This window comes from Rhinatrema bivittatum, chromosome 2 (genome assembly GCF_901001135.1).
Source record: "Rhinatrema bivittatum chromosome 2, aRhiBiv1.1, whole genome shotgun sequence".
NCBI lineage: Eukaryota > Metazoa > Chordata > Amphibia > Gymnophiona > Rhinatrematidae > Rhinatrema > Rhinatrema bivittatum.
The window spans coordinates 393168298-393181213 of NC_042616.1; the positions used below are offsets into that span (position 1 = coordinate 393168298).

The window sequence follows — 12916 nt, forward strand, 5'->3', positions numbered from 1 at the left end:
GACCCTGAGCAAGGCTTTCCATATCACAGGTTAGCGTATGGCAGTGGTTCCCTGGGGTCCATGAGACCATCCTAGAGGATCCTCCAGAAGGGATGCACAACAGTTCAGTTAGGAAACAATGAGCACAATGCTGCCACAAGCCAGGAGAGTGAATAGGGTCTAATTTGGTCCCGAAAACTGCACGCCACATTTCTGCAGACCAGGGGGAGGAGGGACAGAGAGGGGCCATTTACACCCATTAGAAGCCTCTAACTGCACTCTGCATATTTAGCAGAGGTAGAGAAGATAGGGACCAATTGTAAATCCCATTGCTGCCCTTTGTAAGAATGTGCGGAAAGAGGTGGGGGGGCTGATTTCAGCTATCAGAATTTTTACAGCCTCTGTTCTACACTGAGGAAAGCTGGGTTATCACAGTGGTGAGAAACATTTCCCGTTACTGCCACGTGCTCTGCCACTGGGAGAACTGCACCAACAAACAGGCTGATACAGTACAGTGCACTCCGATGGAGCGCACTGTTAACCGGCATTTGGACACGTGTTTTCAACGCGCTAGCTTTACCCCTTATTCAGTAAGGGGTAATAGTGCATCGAAAATGCGCGTCCAACCCCCCAGAGACTAATAGCGCCCGCAACATGCAAATGCATGTTGATGGCCCTATTAATCATTCCCGAGCGATACAGTAAGTAAAATGTGCAGCCAAGCCGCACATTTTACTTTAAGAAATTAGCGCCTACCCAAAGGTAGGCGCTAATTTCTGCCGGCGCCGGGGAAGTGCACAGAAAAGCAGTAAAAACTGCTTTTCTGTGCACCCTCCGACTTAATATCATGGCGATATTAAGTCTGAGGTCCCAAAAGTTAAAAAAAAGTAAAAATAAATAAATAAATTTAAAATCAGCCCACGGCTCGCGGGTTGAAAACCGGATGCTCAATTTTGCCAGCATCCGGTTTCCGAACCCGTGGCTGTCAGCGGACTTGAGAACAGACGCCAGCAATATTGAGCGTCGGCTGTCAAACCTGCTGACAGCCGCCTCTCCTATCCAAAAAGAGGCGCTAGGGATGCGCTAGTGTCCCTAGCGCCTCTTTTTACCGCCGGCCCTAATCTAAATATTTTGGTTTACTGAATCATGCGCACAAGACACTGGCCTGTGCGTGCACCGGGAGAGCGGGCGCTCGCCCGCTCTCCCGCGAACTTTACTGTATCGGCCTGACAGTGAGTAGAAAGGCTTAAAGGAAGAAATGGGACCGAGGTTGACAATATGAAAGGAAAGACAGAGGGGAGAAGGAATGAGAAAGGCATGGAGGATATAGAGGGGGGGGGGGGCAGGAATCCACGAGTGACTTGGTTAAGGGGAGGCAATACATGCAAATGTATCTCATGCATATTCATTGCATATATCCAGAAAATCCAACTGGCTAGGGGTTCCCCAGGACCAGGAAACTCTGTGTTAGGGTATCTAGGAAGTCCAGTATTTAGAAGCATTGCTGACCATTCCAGACAGCCCATGTCTCCTGGATCTTCTGGGAGACTCCCAGGATGCCTGCTTCTCTCCCCCCTCTCAAATTCCCTGCCAGGTCTCCTGGCTTTGATGTTGAGCAGAAGCATGACACCCATTCCTCTTCTTCATAGCCTTCCAGAACCACAGGGATATTGGTAGAGAGTGCAAGCCCTGTTCCTATGGCCTCTCCTCACCAGCAGCACACACCTAGAGTTTAGAAAAGTATGTGCCTTGCATAAAGGAGGAAAAGAGGCTGTGGAAACAATGATCACACACTCAGTTGGTGTCCCTGCCGGGCATATTACCAACGCTGCCTCTCTGCTGGGAGGGCAAGCAGAAGAAAATGGGATTAGAGCAATGTTATAAGAAATATGGGGAGAGATGGAAAGAAGAAAGACAAGTGGAAAATGGTGATGAAGGAAAAGGAAATGAGGGGCAAAGAAGAGAAAAAGATGCTAAAGTGGCATGAAACGATATCAGTCAGAGAGAGCTGAAAAGAGGAAAATACAGAGAGCAGAGGTAGAAAAAGGAACAAAAAGACAAGAAAGATAAGAACTGAGGACAGACTGAGAACATTACAATGAAAAAAAGAACAGTTTAAAAACATTTTTTTCTGGGGATGTGTATTCTTTTAAAATGAATGGCTAATTCGTGAAAATAGGACCCGTTTGATTCATTGGCCCCCAAAAATGAAAGTGTATCTCACAAATGAAATATGGTATTAGTTTAATTTGTTTTTCCATAGCAACCAGCCCTAATGCCTATGTCTCATATGTGAGGTCAGAGAATAACTGGGATTTGTTGTCATGGAAACCAGACTGACAAAGTAAGGGAACATATCAGAGTGAAACATTTTTCTAAATCAGCAAATCACTGCCCTGTCTGTTCTTCTTATAGTATGTGCAGACTGTTTCAACCTGTATTTGAATCTGTCTTCCGATGGAGACAAGTGTTACTTAGCTGTTGAATTGAGCTCTGTGTGTTTCATTCAGTGTTCTGAATCAACAGTGTGCTTTTGCTCAAGATTAGAAATATTCCAACCTTTCTAATCCTTTTGGCTGCTGTCATGCTGTATTCATTTGCAAAAGTTTTTAATTTTTATTTAACATCTCACTGTCACTGCCATTGACCAAGAGGGAGGTTTGTGCTGTCCCACCCTCTTCTTGGGAAAGGCAGGTTGCTGGCTGCAGTGATTTAATGAAAATTTGAAACTTATTGCTGTGAACCAGTCCAGTAGGGCCCAGTGCTAGTAGCTAGTTGTATCTCAGTACCCAAGATAGAGAAGCTGTTTTAACTCTCTCTGTCTGGGTCTGTGTGCACCAGTCTGTGCCAGTCACCCTCAATCGTACAGCCAGCCATTTTGTGGATTAATTTTGTTACTTCATTTACGAGTGTATGGCTGTGCTACTTATTCACTCTCATATTAGAGCATTATACCCTTTTTTGTTTTTTGTGTGTATACGCGCATGCAGTGCACTAGTCAGCAAAGGAAAATACTAAAATAGTACTGTAGTGCAATCTCTCTTTGTGTTGTTCAACGTTACACCGAGTGATCACTTTAGTCAGTGTCACATGCACACATCTGCTTCATTGAAAATAAAGATTAAAACATATTTTGTCTATCATTTAAATCCCAGTAAGCAGGCACTGCACCTGATAAAATCCAATCATGTCAGGCAAAGGTTCTAGCAGCCTAGGGAAGCCTGCAGTTGCTAGGGACTTTTTTTTTTTTCACAAGACAACAGTGAGTCCCCCAACCAAAATAACAAGGTATTTTTTCAAATCCAAAAATGTCACCAAGAGAGGCAGGCATGTAAAGCCACAAAAAACTGAAATTTGGGGAGAATATGCCAGCACCAACTGTGTCTCTGCAGACCCTGTTGTGTCAGAAGAGAGGGAAAGTGCAAAACTTTGATCTGACAAATACCTGGACAGGCACTGGCTGAAGCCAAAATAAAAAAAAAAAAAAAGTCAGTCCACACTCCATGGGTCCATTCATCAAAAGCTTCATATGATGTAGTCAGCCAGAAGTTTTAACCCAAAGTCCTGAGTGGCCTGTGTGCAGACAAGGTGAGGCTGGTGGGTTCTAACAAGAACAGGTATCTTCTGCACTGGCCACCTTCCTCTTGGGTTGAGCCCTCAGGTGCTGGTGGGCAGCAGGATTTGGACAAGAAACAGAAAACACAAAAGTTCCCACTAAAGCAATATATAACCCCAAACTGGGAGACATGAAGACGCCTACAGAAGCAGGGCAGGACCACTGCAGGAAAACCAGGATACACAAAACATGCCCACAGCAGCAGTGTACAATCACTTCAAGATGGCTGGATACATGAAGCAAACTAGGACCAAGCAAGAATACTGGATAGACAAGGTAATCTAGGATAAAATAAGAATGTGATACGTAGGACTAATGTAAGACCAAGCTCTGGCAAAAGTATATACTATGAGTCTGGAATATAACAGGGTCCAAACAGGAACAAGATAACTGCCAGTAGGAAGTATAGCTGGGAGAAATGAACAAATAGACTAAGGGGCCCACAGAGGCCCTCTGCTGGTGGGAAGCAAGAAATACTATCAAGGCCTCACATATTCAGAGAGATTTAGTGAGCTAAAAATACACATTCTAGAGCAGGGGGCACAGTGACTGTTACGTTTGGTGGTCCATGGGCCTCTGCTATGGACCGTTGCACTCACCTCCTCTGCCAGTCAGCCACCCCACTCTCCCTCCGTCACACCATGCAGCAGGATGCCACTGACAACCCATGCGTGCATACACCACCTCCAGAGATTTAAAGGGACCATGGTGGGAAAGTCCCAGGGACCCTAGAGATGACATGGGCCACACTGCCCTATATAGGGGCAGCTCCCTGAAAGCAATTCTCCTCCGCAACAGGTCCCCTACTCTCGAAATAGCACGAGTTGCTCCAGTGTCTTGTGTTCACCTTGTTTTCAGTTCCAGCATCTCATCTTCAGCTCATCTTCACTTCTAGTGTCTTCAGTTTATCTTCAATCTAGTGTCTTGTCTCCTGCCTTCACCTCCTTCCTCATGGTCCTCTTGTTCTTCTCCTTGCCCACCTGCCCTGCCTATCCACCCCTTCTATTCTTTGACGGATACCCAGATTGACCACTGCCTGTTCCTAGATACACTTGACCTCTGCCTGCCTACAACCCTGCTATCCAAGGATCTCCACTGCAGCCATTAGCATAGACCAGCTGGCCCTGGCACCCAAAGACTCAACTTAAGGTAAATGAGGGCTGATTATAGGTGAAGCTCCAGCAGGGTCTCTGCCTCGTCCAGGTCCACCTGCTGATGGTGGGAACTTGCAGGGCTCTTCCCTGCAGGTTGCACCAATCCTGCCTCAGCCCAAGGGTCCACAAATGTAACAGTGGCTAGCTGATCAAGAAAGAAAAAAATATATAGCATGCTTTCTAGGCTTGGTGCTACAGAGGCACTGGAAAGCTCAGGAGGGAGGGAGCATAGTGATGTCATCATAAGCATGCCATGATTTAGCCACATCTCTTTCAGCAGGCTCGGGAGAAGAGTCACTTTCACTGTGGCAGGACGAGGGCAGGAGCTGCTTCCACTGCAGTGGGCCCAGACAAGGGAGGAGCTGTAGCAGTATTCCACAACTCAGGAAGGGCTACCACCCTCAAGACCCCACCCTGGGAGGACTTGCTGCTGTCACTGGATCTCTACCCAGGGGGATAGGTCACAGCTGCTGCCCACCTGGGGAAAAGAAATAGTGAGGAAGGGAAGGGGAAGGGGCATATAGGGAAGAAGTGGAGAGGAAAGATTGATGAGATGGTGAAGTAGAGTTAAAGCAAGAGAATAAAGGTAAAAGGTTGTTTTAAAAATTGATTTAAAAAATGATAAAATAAAGATGAACAAATTAAGAAAAATACAATAAAGAGAAAAAATAGGAACAATTAGAGAAAACAATAAAAATACACAAAAAAAAATGCTGAACAGGGTAGGATGGAATTTTTCCTAGCTCCTAAAAATTTTGGCAACCACCTGAATTTTTTTAAACCTGTTCCCCCCCAATTAGCTATGGTGGCTGGCCTATCTGTCTCGATGCGTAGCATGCTTGTGCTTGGTGTTGGCACGAGATGAGAATACAGGAAGTGCTAGCATTGCGAGTGTTGAATTACCGCAGGGCTAACATATAGGAGAAGGTGCAGAACAACTGCTCTCCCCAGTAAAGAGGATTCAGGCTGGCAGCAGAAGAGAAGGAATGGCCCATGGACCCAGCCTGCCTGGTCTGCATGTGAGTGAGAGAATGTGTGTGAGTGTGTATATATGGGAACCTGCCTGGGATGGGTGTATGTGTGTATGTGAATGGGAGCCTGCCTGGGTTTTGAGTGTGTGAGTGTGTGTGTGAGTGAGAAAGAAAATGGGTTGCAGCTGGATACCAACCTACCAGCAGCTGAAATGAAGAGGGTGGCCCAGGGCTGCTAGCATATCCCAATCAAAGAAGAGCTGGAGATTCCTATAGGTTTGTGTGAGGAGAAGAAGTGTGCACACACGTGTGTGTGTGCAAATGAAAGAGGAGAAAGTTTGTGCGCCCCACACCCACTAATCCACGACAATCTCAGGGTGACTGGAAATCAAAAGTTCTCAGGTATGAAGAGTGTGAATTTTTTAAATCCTTCTTAGTTTTATTTTTCAGGTGTTATTTAATGTGTTTGCTGTTTTGAAATATTTTATTGGAGTTTGGGACCTTTAAAAAAATTCTATGTGAGTTTTTAATTATTCAATCTTTTGTCATCTATTTTTGGAATATTATTATTAGCAAGTCTTTACTACTATGATTAAGTATTTATTTTCTCTCTTATATTGTTTGATGTTTGAGGAATGACGATGGTTCTGGTTTTTATTGTTCCACTGCATAGAGAGTCTGGCTTCTTGTGGTTTCCAGTTCAGGTTTTGTCATGTTTATATTTCTACTTTATGGTTGCTGTATTCTGTATTTGGTGAGAGTCTCTTTATGTTCTGCATGTGTGACTGAGGTGAGGTATCCTCAACGTAGTAAGCATATTAATGATTTAGGGCTTTTGGAGGCTCAAGCTCACACACAATACACGTTACAACAGGCCTAATACCATATGGATTTCAAGTGTGTTTTTACAGGATTTCTGGTTGGCATCACAGCAGTGCATGTATATATAATGTAAGTGATATTTTTACCTCAGAATACTGTACTTTGATATTTTTCATGTAAAATGTTATAAATGCATAATTGTGTGTGTGTGTGTGTGTAGCAGGCCTAGTGGGGGAGGTTGGGGGCAGCATTGTTCAAGGCTATCTATAAGGTTCGCCTAGGTCACCTAATACGGGGGGTGGGGGGCGGCAGATGGTATCAGTTTTCAAAGTTTGTATCACTAAAGGGAGCTGGAATTTTTTTGGATGGGCCCAGGACAGACAAAGGGGGGGGGGGGGGGCAGCACAGTAATTGTTCGCAGAGGGCAGCAAAAAAGCTTGCTCTGTCCCTGGGAGGTCTCTGTGTCAATCTGAGTATGAGGTATCTGTCTCTGTCCATTTGCCTTGATGTGTGTGTGTGTGTATGCTTGTTCCTTTCAACAACCTGAAGAGAAACAAAATGGGGACTTTGAGCCACTGGTTAGCAATGTGGCTGCCTGGTAGCTTAGCAACTAGTTCAACAGCCGATTGGTTGGCAAGAGAAAATGACACCAGATCAAGAATCCGGGATTCATGTGAATTTATGTACAGTGCATACATATAGATATGATACAAAACATTTACATTTCTAGTAAGCTTTAATAATGGTAAAATGGGAGCATTTTTCATAGAATGAGAAATTCAGGACAAAAGGTTCATCATCTGAAGCTGAAGGGAGAGAGGCTCAAAAGAAATTAAGTAGATTTATTTATTTACTTTACAGAGTACAGTGGTAGCAAAATTTAAGCATGCTTGAGACAGATACAAAGCGATCTTAAGGGCAGGGAGATTATCACAAATTGAGCAAGATATGTGGCATCGCAGTGGGCAGGCACAAACGGGTAGGCTGGGACCACCAAACGTTCCTTATCTGGCAAGATATCTCAGCTCAGAGAGCTTTGGTAGGACCATTGAAGGATCTGCTCAATAGAGCCTTGGAAACAGAAGCAATGTCATAAGACTGCAGAAGGGCAGCCATGATCCCTCTTTACAAAAAGTGGTAACAGAGAGGAAGCTGGTAACTACACGCTGGATAGCCTGACCTCAGTCGTGGGAAAATTAATAGAATCTCTGCTAAAGAGAAAGACGGTGAATTATGTACAATTCAATTTGTTGCAGGATCTGAGGCAGTATGGTTTTACCAGGGGAAGGTCATGTCAAGCAAACTTGATCAATTATTTTTCGATTGGGCAACTAGAGAATTAGATCAAGAGCATGCACTAGATGTAGTTTACTTTACTCCTGGGGGAATACTACGCAAAAAATTTTAAAATTCTGCGCACAAAAACTTAAAATTCTGCAAATTTTATATTGGTCAAAACAACATAATTTTCATGACAGTCTTTAAGTAATTACATTTTAAATTAATACAGAAAAAAGATATTACTTAGATATGCAGAATTTCCCTAGAAACTCACTCTAAGAGTGTCCCTTCCATTCGCTCTCCCTACTCCCCTGGCCACTTCGCCCTCTCAGGCCCCAACTCCTCCACCTGCCAGTATCTCTCCCCTCCACCTAGGCTCAACCCCTTCCACTCTATCACCAGGCCCAGAGTTTGACCCCATTCTCAGTACTGCCCCTCACACAGGCTCCCTCTGTCCCTCCCTCTCTCACATACATGCTCCCTCTCTCTAATACACATACACACACCCTCATACAGGGCCCTCTTTCTTGCATACACACCCACACAAGCTCCCTTTCTCTCTCATACATACATCCTCACACAGGCTACCTATGTCTCTCTGTCATGCACCCCTTCGCACAGGCTCTGTCTCACACATACACAATCCCTTCACACAAGCTAGCACCCTCACAAACACACAATCCTGTTTTCATACATACAAGCTCCCAATCTCTCTCACACATACACGCTCCTTCACAATCTCTTCATATAGGCTCCCTCTCTCTCTGGCACCCACACTCAACCATCCCCCGCCTCCCCCTCACCTCCCATGCTCTCTCTCTCTCACACCCTCCTGCTCACTCCCCTGCTCTCCTCACACCCCTCTCCCTGTTCTCTCACCTTCCCCTCCCCCACACCCCCCTCTCCTTTCTCACACTCCTCTCCCTCTCTCCACACACATTCACTCTCACCAGGGCCTTCATCTTTGCCACAAGCGGCACACACTATGTTCGTGGCACATGGGGGCCTTAATTTTTGCCACGAACAGCGCACTGGGGCCTTCATCTTCGTGCACTCCGTTCGCGGCATGCCGGGGTCTCCTCCGCCATTTTCTGTGCAGAATTTGGCAATTCTGCGCAGGGGGAATTTTGCGCAAATTCTGCACTCCGCAGTAGCGCAGAATTCCCCCAGGACTATTACTTGGATTTCAGCAAAGCTTTTGCTACTGTCCCATACAGGAGGTTCATGAATAAAATGAGTATTCTGGGAGTGGATCCTGAGATGGTGGACTGGATTAGAAATTGGTTGATTGGCAGATGACAGAAGACAATGGTAAATGGAAGAGAAAGGTGATTAGTGCGGTGCCTCAGGAGTTTTGGAGCCGGTTCCACGCAATATCTTAGTAAGCAATATTGCGGAGGGCTTAAAAGCAGAAGTGGAGATATTCTATATATTCGCTATATTCGCAATATGAACTATCTCCAGATAAGGGAGAAGACAGAACATTATAAGGGTTTCTCAGTTTGGGGACTGAGCACAGTTAAGACACAAGATAGTTTCCCTAAATGGGGTAAGCACATTCAGGAGCTTTAAAACAGTAGCCCAATTTGGGTGTTGAACATAGGTCTGAGAAAGTCCAATGTTTCAAGAAACAAAGCATTGGATGGCTATTTACAGTTGGAAGGATGAGTTATCGATGGCAGAGAAAGGATGTTTAGGAAATTGCGCTGGAGTGCACAGAGGGGCACACCCCTCAGCGCGGCCCTGCAGGAGGACCCACAAAAGTGGCCTGTTTAAAGGTTTGGCCCTGCTGGATGATGTTGGCGAAGGCGGAAACCCGAGGAAGGGACCCCAGAGGTGCCAGCGCTGGTGGGAATTGATAACCACTGTCAGTCTTTTCCTCTGCAAGGAGTTTCAGTAGTTCATCTTTATTACTGATTTCAAGATGAAAATGTCATTTGCCTAGTGCAGGAAATTAAGTATCGTTAAGTACATTTTAAAACAAAATGGGTATTAGATTCCTCTACATCCTTAAACCCAAAATGATGAACAAATGAACACTTGGCTCTTTGTTTCTTTTCCAGTTTCACTGAGACCAATATTGTAAACCATTCAACTCATAGCATTGTGCGCCATCACAGATGCTGTGTCAATGTTTCAATCACCCGGCCTGACATAGGCCCATGTTTCGATGAGCAATTCGCCTGCCTCAGAGTGGGGATGGGGGTCACAATATTACCGGCATATTGCATCAGTGATGGCGCACAACACTATGCGTTGAACGGTTTACAATCTTGGTCTCAGTGAAACTGGAAAAGAAATAAAGAGCTAAGTTTACATTTCTTCAACAATTTAGTGTTTAAGGGTATAGATCGAAGCATTACACTGGACTAGCAAATGAATGATTTCAAAAGGTGCTTTACCTGACACTGTCTGCCGCCCACTGGGTGGCAAGAGACAGGTTCCTGGAAATTTTAGCACCGTTTGTCTGATGCTGTGTTCTTGAGATTGCTTGCTAGAAATCATAGCGAGTGCTGTGAATTGCGTGCTTCTTCTGATTGTTTGTGCAATATTAATAGAAGGTTCTGCTTGTTTTTATACACCTATATTTTTAGATAAGAAATTTTCTGGTAATAAAGCATAGAGTTTAGAAACCAGACTTTTACTCTGTGGCTCAGACATCAAGAGATACTCAGAACAACTTAGTACTCTGCCTACTGCAATACTTCTAAGGTGCTTTGCTCATTAAATGTTCTAATTACAAATATCTGAGTATAGGAATATTAGATGAATCCATTTTCTCACTCATTTCCTGAAAGCCTAGGCAAGAGCCCCTTTATAATGCACAGACCAAATTCTTTTATTTAATTGATCTAACAAACAGGATTTCCTTTCTCTCTCAGTCCATTCTGAGAGTGGGACTTACATGTATCCATTAGCTGCAAGCATATCAACGATGTATCTGGTGTTTGGCAGTTTCCAGCCAAATATATCTTGTATTACAATGATTGCTTTATCTGAGCTGCTCTGTGGTTTGCAGACGTATGCTTTGATATGCTCAATTTGCACTTCCTGGCCAAGCCCCCCATATTCAAACTTGTCACCGATGTCACAAGGGCAAGGGCATGCTTCATTTGCCATTTGCTATAAGAAGAAAGAAAATACAGACAGTCACCTTCCAACAAGCAAAATGTAAAAGGCAGTATGAATTAGAAATCCAGCTCAAGATTGTAACTCGTAGTCCCACCGTCATACAGTATAACTTAAGTGGAAATTATTATATGCAGTATCCTAGGCTCCTGTAACTTCGTAGCCAGGCGCATGGAAGAAACCGCATCATTAGCTTGTAGTCACAAATTTTACAACCTGCTGCACAATCAACATTTTTGAAACTCCTCCCCTCTTAATTCAGTCATCTGAAGAAAGCTACAGGGTGCCTGCCTTCAGTCTGGGGTCTCTCTCTTTCTCTCTCTCTGCCACCAGCCCCTCCCCTCACAAAAGCAGCCTGTAGGGAACAGGAGAAGGATGGCAAGGCTGGAGAAGAGCAAAGGTAAAAGGCTTCTGCTCCCTAAACCGGCCACTCCTCTCTTGTTGTTACCCCCCTTCCCCCACCTCTCCTCTTGTCCTGAACCAAACAAGAGGGCCAGGTGAGGCTGGAGTGGCCAGAGAATGCAGTCAGAATGTTTGAACCCTCAAGGGTGTCTTAAATTAAAGCAGATGATTTGGAAACCGTGGCATGCAGTGACATTCCAAACAGGGGATTCAGTAAAGGTACATTTGCTTCCCTTCCCTCCCCCAAACTCTCTGGCAAAATGGACTGATTTTCCCTTCCAGGCCTAATTGCCTGACTTTCCCTCTCCACCCAAGCCCTTCATCCCAAAAAGTGAGATTTAATGTTTCAATAAATCAGACTTAAAGCCAAAAAGAGTGAGATTTTTCTGATGGTGTCACTGGATTATAAAATTGGGAAAGAAGTCAGAACTCAATTGTTTTGCAAATGAAAGAAGCAACAAAATACTTAACTTTCATTGCTTTCATTTACATTGTTATTCAATAATCTTACTCAAAAACCCCCAGGTTCTTTCTTCCCAACACCATTCTATGTCTCCCCTTCCCCAGCTCCATACTAGACCCTTTCCTAATAATAGATTTTACATGAAAAACAATATTCATAATACTGCCATCTGAGGGAGAATATCACTTACAGCTGTATATTATATTTACATGCACTGCCAAGGTGTCAACTAGAAAAACCTTGCAAAAAAGTAAAACGGGCTTTGCCCTCAGAAAGCCTTGGGTATAATGAATTACAATTACAATATAGTAAACCTCCCAAACTAAGACAGTGTTAACTGCCAGCACTCAAACCTAACTATGAAAAAGTAACACTTCAAATATTAAACCAAGCCCTAAAACACCAATACACCTCCTATTAGGAAAACAGAACAAACCAAGCTGATAATGATTCCTGTACAGAAACTACATGTTAACAGAATACCTCAACTTGGTTATACCGCACATGCATAACACAGACTCTCACCAAATACAGAATAAAGATACCAAAAAAGTACAAACACACACATTTATTCTCACACACAGGCTCTCAGACTCACATACATGCTCACTGACACACACTCTCAGGCTGACAAGCAGGCTCCCTCACCCACCTGCTATCTCTCAGGCTCACACATGCTCACTGCTCTAGAACAGCGATTCTCAACCAGTGTGTCGCCATGTGCAGGCAGGTGAGTCGCACACTTCCCAGTCCCACTGACATGGTTACTCTTTCCTCCCTCTTCTCCACCCCAGTGAAAAGATTCTTCCACTGCTGACGTTGCCACCCAGGTATTAGCACATTCGGGAACGGCAGCAGCATTAGCAGAAGCTGCAGCATGGCCTTTTCTTCTTCCCACCCCTGGCCTGGAAGAGGACACGACATACAGTGGGGTGTGCAGGAAGAAGAAAGGGCCATGCTGCATTCAAAAGTAGCAGCAGGAGTAGCTTAGAGTAGCAGCCGGCGATCGCAATAGGTGCGGCGGGACTTCAGTGCAAAATGATCAGCCGGCGATGAACAAGAACACAGAGCTGCATTAGCCCCTGTGACAAATGGGACT

The 12916-nt window shown here is 44.6% G+C and overlaps 1 protein-coding gene across 2 annotated transcripts in view; it reads right to left on the reverse strand.

The window, feature by feature from the left end:
- The window catches only part of CMBL (carboxymethylenebutenolidase homolog), an 83708-nt gene that overhangs the window by 54935 nt on the left and 15857 nt on the right, over positions 1–12916 (reverse strand). For both annotated transcript variants that reach the window (XM_029590036.1, XM_029590035.1), the window contains exon 2: positions 10729–10946. In XM_029590036.1, coding sequence (XP_029445896.1) covers positions 10729–10943 — 215 coding nt within the window. In that variant the 5' untranslated portion in view covers positions 10944–10946. The remainder of the gene's footprint in view (positions 1–10728; positions 10947–12916) is intronic.